Source organism: Triticum aestivum, chromosome 5A, assembly GCF_018294505.1.
Source record: "Triticum aestivum cultivar Chinese Spring chromosome 5A, IWGSC CS RefSeq v2.1, whole genome shotgun sequence".
In the NCBI taxonomy this organism is placed as follows: Eukaryota; Viridiplantae; Streptophyta; class Magnoliopsida; order Poales; family Poaceae; genus Triticum; species Triticum aestivum.
In genome coordinates, this window is record NC_057806.1 from 692,573,156 (window position 1) to 692,582,191 (window position 9,036).

Genomic DNA, 9,036 nt, shown 5'->3' on the forward strand with positions numbered 1-9,036 from the left:
CCTGACTCCCACTCGCTCCCACTGTCTCGGTCGTACCGCCAAACACCTCGGCACGCGGGTACACCACGTGGGATCCACCCGCAGAGAATCCACACCACGCCCAGACAGATTTGGCTCGTTCTACGCATGGGGAACGTGTTGACCCTGTCTTCACGCAAGTGTTTTGGCTATTTGTCACAGACATACTGGTCCCGCGACCTCCTGGACCCAGGTGTCACTGGCACGAGTTCGAATGGACCTCGAGGCGCGCGCGTGGCGGAGGGAGCGCGTGGGCGTGGCGGCGTCCAACGCGCGCGCATCGCGGGCGGGCCTAATGGGCCGACCAGCTAATTAACTAGTATGAACCACACAGACAGAATCCACGGCCCACTTGCCGAATAAACAACCCAAATCTGGCTCGATCCTCGCGTGCGGCACGTGCTGACTGGGTCCCGCCCGCCCGCCATGCACGCAGCTCGATGTGTGAGGACGACGACGGACGCGTTCACTTGGACTGGGGCCTCGCGCACATCTCGGATTTGACTAACCAACCGATAAACATGGCTGCCCCTTCTTGATCCAGGGCTGCCTCCTCCTCCTCCTCCTTCTTCTTCTTCTTCTTCTTCTTCTTCTTCTTCTTCTTCCATGTCAATGGAGATTCGGAGCAGCCACCACCACGAGGAGGCGACCGGAAATCTAATGACGCCGGGATCAGGTCGGTACTTCTTCCTCCCCTGACTCTCCAGATTGTATAGCATTAAGCCGTCAATTAATTGGTGTCTTCTCCATTCAGAATACCCGCCGGGAATGCAGCGAGGAGGAGCACCTGCGACTGCGACGCACCGGCGGCAGTTCCAGCCCATTCCGGCGCCCTTCATGTCATTCAGGCCGCCCACCTCCAGCACGCCCATGACGATGCCACATCATCATCAGGTTTCTCGTCTGTCTCATTCAGCTCCTGCTCATATGCCATTCAGTTCAGATGCTGCTAGCTCTCCTCCTCCCACGAGATAGCAAAGATACTAGTACTAGTCTGTCTGTCTCACCTGCTTCACTGCTCTTGCTCTGCAGGGGCAGCTCCGGTTCCACGGCCACCACGGCGGATCCAGGCCGTTTCACCAGCCGCCGCCGGGGGCCAACCCAGGTGCCGCCGATGGCGTCGCGTCCACAACTCACCAGCGTTTCACCGCAATGAGCGCCGCGTCCAGGTCTGCGGTTGGCGTCTACGCCCCAAGGTGCGTACTCACTACATAATTAGCTGATTTTCTGAATTTCAAACTTGTTCTCACTTCTGACTGACAAATGAATGAATGTTTGGCCTGAAAACTACAAAGCCGGCGCATATGGAATCCAAAGTCAACACTGATGACCATGTTCTACAACGGCGCCGTCAACGTGTTCGACGTCCCGGTGGACAAGGTATACACACATTGCTCGTACGTGTGGTGAATGAGCCAAGCAGCTTTAGCTTCTCATGCATGCCTACACTTGCTTAGAGATGTGGGTTATTGATTATCTCTTCTTAACCATGGCATGCAGGCCCAAGAGATTATGGTTTTAGCAAGCAGGGCATCTGTTTCAACCCCACCGAGACCCACTGAAATTCAGAAACCAGACTTCCATGTCCCTGGCAATACCAGATTTGCAGTGCCCGACCCGAGGAAGACCTTTGCAACTCATGTATCCACCATTTCAAGTCGAATCCCCGCTGTACCACAAGCTCCGATGCTCTCCAAGAGCACGCCGCCAGGCTACCAAAATTACGCTCCTGATCCGACAACATCTTCAGGCGTACCGTCATCAGTTGTTCCTCCGGTATGCCGGGCATCCTCAGCGCAACCGATGCAACAAGCATCTTCAGTTGCCGTCGCAGCAGCCGTTAGGCCAATAGGTACGTACAAATTATAGCTAGTCCTATTTGTTACCACTTGTTGCTTTCTACCTGCTAGTTCCACACTTCAATTCAGAATGTCAGATTGAGAGAAAGTGTTATAGTACTGATTCATGCTCGTGCTTCAGCTGTCCGTCAATCTCGGAAAGCATCTCTTGCCCGATTCTTGGAAAAGCGAAAAGATAGGTATACATATATCTCGTGTTAGTTTGGTGATTACACTTCGCAAAAGCGGTATCTTCTTGGATCAAATTTCATCAGCAGCGATTTCTTATGCAGAGTTTCAAGTGTCACGCCATACCAGGTTTCAAAGAGCCCGCTAGAGAGCAGTCGAAGCTTGGGCAGTGCGAGCACTCCAAGCAGGTTATCTAGTGCAGACAATGCTCCACCCAGCAACAACTGCCAGGAGTCTATGAGCTATGTTAGCAATGACGCTATGTCAGCAATTCCTCATAGGGTAGTTATAGAGTTGGAATGAGAGAGAGACAAAAAAAAGGTTTGTCTTCTCTTAGTCTTAGCAAAGAGATGGATCTTTTTAGAAAGATAGATCAATTTTTCCTATTGTATGAGATTTGTTCTTTTAATTGCATATTCCTTAGTTTAATTTTTCTCTTAGTCTTAGCAAAGGGACGATCTTCTTAGAAAGATAAATCAATTTTTCTTGTTGTACGACATTTGTTCTTTTAATTGCATATTCCTTAGTTTAATTTTAATCGCCTTATATTTTTAGGAGCATGGTACCATTAACAGTTAGAGACAGCAATAAGAGATAAGCCATATTGTATAACACATTCTTGGTCTTCTCTGGATGTTGTGCAATGCATAAAGCTTGGTGGATCTGTATTTGTACTGCTAGTCGTTTGTTCATGAAACAAGCTGCACAAATTCTAAGAGTAAGGGCGTCTCCAATGTTGCTTATCACCAAGCTACCGGTACTAGTCGCCCTCGTTGCCGTCTAATCAACCCGGCAACGTCTTTGCCGAGTTAAACTCGGTGAATTGGACTTGGCTGGACATGGTCGGCAATCATTAAGTTCGCCAAGTCCTTTCTATCAGGAACTCGGTGAATATTTAAATAATCTTTGTCGAGTTTTGACCGTCCGAGTCGGCATAGTAACGTCTCTTTGCACAAGCGAAAGGTGGTAGGAAAGATGTGGAGAGGGCACTCGGAGTGCTCCAAATTTGTTGGGGTATTGATCATCGATCTGCAATAGTGTGGGAAGTGGAGACATTTTGACAGCTCATGACATGTTGTGTAATCTTATACAACATCATTGTAGAGGGTGAGGGCAACGGGGCAGCCCACATGCATGATTTTGAGAAGCCCGGAGTTCAGGTTTGCCTCTTGAAACTGGAGCCAGAGCATATTGCCAAATTTTCTTTAGATGCATCGACAACTTCGTGATCAACATGCGCACATGTAAATTCTAATGACCGTGTGAAGCATATGTAAATCCACGCTGGAAATCACCGAACTATGTTGTTTATATTCCAGTTATGCACTATGAACAATTTTTTTGTTTGGACTATGTTTACATTATGTGTTTTTATGTACTGCGAATTTGTATTTGTGTGCACTACTCATTGTTTTTGTGTGATAATCGGCGTGCATGTATTTGCATGGATTTGATGTTTCAAATTAATGTAGGGTTTGTTATTACAAATGGGTACATTTGAGGGTTGGACTGGTGCTATCGCGTCCACGAATGTATAGTGGTCCAGATTTGCCCAGTGCATTTTGTAGATGCTCTTATCGGGGCAGAATAAAAGGAGGTAGCTAAAAAAATTGAATGGGAAGACTCATACTACTAACTAGATGATACCCTCTGTGTCGCTGTGGAAATCGATCGAAATATATTTTAGTTATATTTGGTTGTATGGAGCATGGGTGTTCTAATTAATAATTCGATTTTGTTGTATGATACATATGATTTCATATTTTCATTATTGAGGTGACCCTTCTTGATGCATGTCTGCATCTTGAAGTGGACCTTTTGTCAGTATGTTTGTATGTTGATGTGACATATTTTTTTTAGTTTAAGCCAAAAATACACTGACTTGCCGATCTCTCAGCAGTACTTCTAGTGTTTGTTGAAGGTGTGTGTGTCTCTGGTGGATCTTGTGCGATTCGGTCGATGTTTGTCTTTCAGTGAATCTGTTTAGATTCAATTTTCGTTCATCTGTGCCCCTATGTTTATAGGTTGGATCCTTCTGATCTATGGTTTTGTCCATCGGCGGCGTGATGCTCTAGTGTGCTGGTTCTATGGGGTCTTAAGACGACAACTTCCCGAGTGTATACTACAACAAGGTTTGTCCGGCTTCAATGAATGAGGAGCTATGACGGCGATGTGCCTTCAACTAGTTTAAGTGGTTGTGTGGATCTAGACGTATTTTTTTACTTCTGATACCTTGACAGTTGATAAGAATATCGCAAGTTTTATGAAGAAGAAAAAAGAAGGCACCGACTAAGAGCATCTTCAGCCGCGCCCCTAACAGCCCCCTCCGCCACCCCCTCGCTATGTGATTTTTTTCACCCCAGCGCCCAAAAATCGGCCCAGTCGCGCCCCCAGAAGCCTGTTTTTAGCCGGTTTGGATCGACACTGGCGCCGGCGGACCCAGATCGAACCCGGCGCGCTGGGGGGGGGGGGGCGAGGGCGCCGGGGCAAGTGATTTTGGCACGAACGACCCGCGGGCCCACCGAGTCAGCGACACTCGCCTCGTCGTCCTCACAACGCCTCGGTTTCCCGCGGGGAATCAATGCCAAGACTGCCGCCGGTCAGCCTTCCATTGATTCCTCACGGGCGGCGCGGCGACACCTCCCCCCTCCCGACACGCGTACACACGGCGCCCTGCCGCTATAAAAGCAAGGCCTCCCCCTCGCCTGTGGCCACAACCGCCCACAGCCGCTGTGCTCTACCTCTCCGATGTGCTCCGCCTCTCTCTCCCCGTGCGCAGCCGTCGTCGACGTTCCTCCCCTCTCTTCCCAAGCCCAGCCGCGACGATGGCCGAGCGATTCCCCGGCGATGGGGCGGCGGCCAACAGCTTTGGCCGCTGCTCGCTGCATGGAGGCTCAGTGCCGGTGGCGTCCCCATCCCCCCGCTGCCTGACGGCATTGCGCGCGCCGACTACTTTGCCGACGAGGTCGACCACGTGCGGGTGTTGCTGACAGAGGAGCAGCGGGCCCTCCCGCAGTACGTTGCCGGCAACCATGAGGCGTGGGCGGTGTACTTCCAGCATCGGCAGGCGCAGCGGCTGGCCTCCACCAATGGGGCGCCGTGGTGCAGGGCACCAAGAACAGCGAGGGGCGCCACCTGTGGTGGGGCGACCCCGGCCACTCGCTTCACGCCGTTCTCCGGCACCTCGAGGGCGGCAACGACCCGCCATTGACGTACCTTGCCGAGAAGGACGGTGTCCTCTTCTTTCTCCTCCTCCCACTCCTTCTTCTCCGGGTTGCCGACGCTGTTCAGCGTCAAGGCCGAGCCCGTGGAGACGCCACTCGCCCGGCGCACCCGTAGCGGCGGTATCGTCATCAACGAGGGCGGGCGCGCCTGCTCCTCGGCTCCTCCCCGCTTTGTCAAGCCGAAGACAGAACAAGGGCTCGCCGCCTCCGTGAAGACGGAGCCCGAGCTCGCCGCTGCAAAGACGGAGCCGGGGCTCTCCGATGAGGCGGCCTTGAAGTGGGCGCGCGAAGATTGGGCGCGGACGGAGCTGGAGTGCCAGTGTCGTGCCTTTGAACAGTTCGCCGCTCGGCACCGAGGCCGCAACGAGGGAGGCATCGTCGTCCTCGACGATGATAGGACGACGACGACAGTGACGACGCAGCGCCGCCACCGGTCCGCCAGGGCGACCCCGGGAGGGCTCGAGCAGGGGCGGCCGCGTGAAGGAGGAGAAGGACGACGATGACAATGACGATGGCGGTGACGGCGGCGACTTCGTCGCGCTCAGCGCGTTCTTCGGTCCATAGTTGCGCCCTTTGTTTTTTTTAAGTATTTTTAGTTTTCTATGTAAAAAACTATTTAAGTCGTCTAAGTAATTAATGTCATGTTCGCCGAATTTTGGCCGAATCTTTTGTCTCGTTTGCCGAATTTTAACGGAATTCTTTTTTGAAAACATTAAAGACGTCTTCTGGGGCGACCCTGGATCAGCGGGTAGGAACCCAAAAGACCCCAGACCGATTTTAGCGCCGGTTCGTCTCCAAGACGACGATTTTACGAGATGCTCGGGAGCCAACGGCTGGATATGCTCTAATTACCACTCGCGCGATCTCTCTCTCTTTGTTTCTTGGCTCGCAGACACCACCACGTAGGGTTCAGGGAATCCACAGATTTGGCTCGTCCTACGCATGGGGAACGTGTTTTGACCCGCTCGCACGCACGCGAGTGCTTCGGCAAATCGGTGACAGACAGGCTGGTCCCGCTAGGTCCTGGACCCACGCGTCATGGGACGGGTTCATCTGTGGACCGACCTGATGGGCCGAGCGACTAACTAGAACAACTCTAATTACAGCCACACATACAGAATCCACGGCCCACTTGTCCAACCAAAAAAAACTTGCCCGACAAATAACACACATCTGGCTCGATCTTTGTCTCAAAAAAAAAAAAATCTGGCTCGATCTTCGCGTGCGGCACGTGTTGACTGGGTCCCGCCCCCCCGCCATGCACGCAGCCTTAGTAGGAGTAGTTATGCACACTTGCTTGGCCTCGCGCAAATCCAACTACCCGCTCTTCTCCTGCCATGTCCATGGAGATTGGGAGCAACGACTGTGAGGAGGAGGAGGAGGACACTGGCAATGGCAATCCGATGAAGCCAGGTACTCTTCTACATTCAGCATACCCGCCGCCGCCGGGGCTGCTGCGACGAGGAGCACCTGTCACGCACCGGCGGCAGTCCCAGCAGGCTATTCCGGCGCCCTTCATGTCATCCGGGCCGCCCACCGCCGACACGCCGATGCCCCATCATCAGGTTTGTCTGTCTCCTTCAGCTGCTCCTGGTCATATGACATTCAGATGCTGCTCTGCTCGTCCCACAAGATAACAAGATGCTTCACTTCTCATGTTCCGCAGGGGCAGCTCGGTATGTTCCATGGCCAGCACGGCGGATCCAGGCCGCTGTTCTGTCCGCCAGGGAGCTACCCAAGTGCCGCCGATGCCATCGCGTCCAGAAATCAGCAGCGTTTCACCGCCAACAGTGCCGTCTATGCCCCAAGGTACGCACTACATCTATTTATCTATCTATATATATCCCTTGTTCTTCTGACTGACAAATGAATGAATGTTTGGCCTGCAAAACTACAAAGCCGGCGCATATGGAATCCAAATTCAACACTAATGACTATGTTCTACAACGGCGCAGTCAACATGTTCGACGTCCCGGTGGACAAGGTATGGACACGTTAATTGCTCGTGTGGTGAATGAAGAAGCATTTTTAACTTCTTTTCAACTTTGGCAGGCCCGGGAGATTATGGTGTTAGCAAGCAGGACATCTGTTTCTGACAATGCTGCAAGAGTGCCCGTGCCTGAGCCGAGGCATGTGTCGGTCATTTCAAGTCCAATCCCCGCCGTGTCACAAGCTCCGACGATCTCCAAGCGCATACCAGGCTACCAAAATTACACCCCAGCTCCAACAACATCTTCAGGCGTACCATCATCAGTTGTTCCACCACCAAGTCAGGCATCCTCAGCTCAACGGATGCAACAAGCATCTCCTGCTGTCGCAGCAGCTATTAAGCCAATTGGTATGTACTACTACAAATTATAGTTCACTAGTTATGCACTTCAATTCGCATTTAGAGGTGGTGCCTAGCTAGGAAAGTGTTATAGGAGTATTGATTCATGCTCTTGGTTCAGCTGTCCATCAATCTCGGAAAGCATCTCTCGCACGATTTTTAGAGAAGCGAAAAGAAAGGTACAAAAATATCGCCTGTTAGTTTGGTGACTACACTTTGCAAAAGTGACATCTCCTTGGATTAAATTTCATCGTCGCACTATATCTTTTGCAGAGTTTCAAGTGTCACACCGTACCCATTGTCAAAGAGCCCGCTAGTGAGCAGCGGCACCTTTGGTAGTGCGAGCACTCCAAGCAGGTTATCTAGCGCCAAGAGTCTATGAGCAAGGACATGTACAATGGCTCTAGCTTAGGGTGGTTATTGAGTTGGAATGAGAGATAGAGAGATTTTTCTATTGCATGCGATTATTTTTTTCTTTAGTTACATATTTTCTCACGTTATATATTTTCTAGTTTAGTTTTAGTCAGACTATATTTTTAGGAGCAAGCTACCATTAAAAGTTAGAGATAGCAATAAGAGATAAACCATGTTGTATAACATATATTTTTTCTTCTCTAGATGTTTTGCAATGCATAATGGATCTGTATTTATACTGCTTGTTTAGCCGGCGCTTCTTAATGGAAGAGATGTGCGAGTTGAATGTTCAAAGGTCTTACGAATTTGGCTTGTCTACATCAGTTAAGATACATCGTTGTTGTTTATCACAAAGCTACATGTAAGAGGGGAGGATAACACATCTATTTTTTTTTACATTTGCAAAAAATATTTTTGGTGGGCAGGAGCATATGCTCCCAAGAGCCGAATTGGATTTCTGGCAAAAAGAACCTTCTCAAACTCGTTTCGCAGACCGTAAAACTTTTGTACAAATTATACAACATATTCTTCGATGTTTGGGATAACGATGTCATGTCACAAATAGTAATTGTCTAACATTTTTTTTTGGACGCAGGAACAATAGGACATCAAACTATACATGAAAAACGAAAGAAGTGTCATATCATGTAGCACAGTGTTTAGGAAATAGGAGTCTTTAAAGCTTGTGACAAGCAGATGTGTTTTAGAAACGTCCAGCTGAAATTGAGATGACCATGTTGTGAATCAATTGCAGGGGATTCCTTGAGTCTGCTCAATGCATGTCTTTGGGAGAGAGCTTATGCACATAACGAGGCAATAAACAATGATGAACAGTGTTTGTATACATATGCGTACAGGGCTCAAGTTTTTTTTTCCGGGAAAGGAACTTTCATTAATCAAACCAAATGGTTATATTCGAAGATTACAATGCTAGCTATTTCATCAGGCGAACACGAAGCCAGCAAGCAGTTCGCTGTTACGAACGATGACCATCACTGCAATGCCTAAATAACATGGATGTTTT

General features: G+C 50.0%; 2 protein-coding genes across 2 annotated transcripts; both read left to right on the forward strand.

The window, feature by feature from the left end:
• Window positions 1-482: 482 nt before the first annotated feature.
• On the forward strand, window positions 483-2,591 carry LOC123108461 (protein TIFY 6a). Its single transcript, XM_044530244.1, has 7 exons — window positions 483-694; window positions 773-912; window positions 1,051-1,214; window positions 1,314-1,398; window positions 1,519-1,870; window positions 1,999-2,056; window positions 2,150-2,591. The coding sequence occupies exons 1-7, from the start codon at window positions 625-627 to the stop codon at window positions 2,346-2,348; spliced, it is 1,068 nt and encodes a 355-aa protein (XP_044386179.1). The 5' UTR covers window positions 483-624; the 3' UTR covers window positions 2,349-2,591.
• A 3,994-nt stretch (window positions 2,592-6,585) lies between these two features.
• Window positions 6,586-8,280, forward strand: LOC123108462 (protein TIFY 6a). The gene is made up of 6 exons (XM_044530245.1): window positions 6,586-6,834; window positions 6,936-7,078; window positions 7,169-7,253; window positions 7,322-7,607; window positions 7,720-7,777; window positions 7,872-8,280. The coding sequence occupies exons 1-6, from the start codon at window positions 6,607-6,609 to the stop codon at window positions 7,978-7,980; spliced, it is 909 nt and encodes a 302-aa protein (XP_044386180.1). The 5' UTR covers window positions 6,586-6,606; the 3' UTR covers window positions 7,981-8,280.
• The last annotated feature ends 756 nt before the right edge of the window (window positions 8,281-9,036 follow it).

Coding starts and splice junctions, on each gene's coding strand:
- LOC123108461 (XM_044530244.1), top strand. CDS start 625: ATGTCAATGGAGATTCGGAGCAGCCACCACCACGAGGAGGCGACCGGA. Junction 1,215..1,313: donor GTTGGCGTCTACGCCCCAAG/GTGCGTACTCAC, acceptor AAAACTACAAAG/CCGGCGCATATGGAATCCAA. Junction 2,057..2,149: donor TTGGAAAAGCGAAAAGATAG/GTATACATATAT, acceptor TTTCTTATGCAG/AGTTTCAAGTGTCACGCCAT.
- LOC123108462 (XM_044530245.1), top strand. CDS start 6,607: ATGTCCATGGAGATTGGGAGCAACGACTGTGAGGAGGAGGAGGAGGAC. Junction 7,079..7,168: donor AGTGCCGTCTATGCCCCAAG/GTACGCACTACA, acceptor AAAACTACAAAG/CCGGCGCATATGGAATCCAA. Junction 7,778..7,871: donor TTAGAGAAGCGAAAAGAAAG/GTACAAAAATAT, acceptor TATCTTTTGCAG/AGTTTCAAGTGTCACACCGT.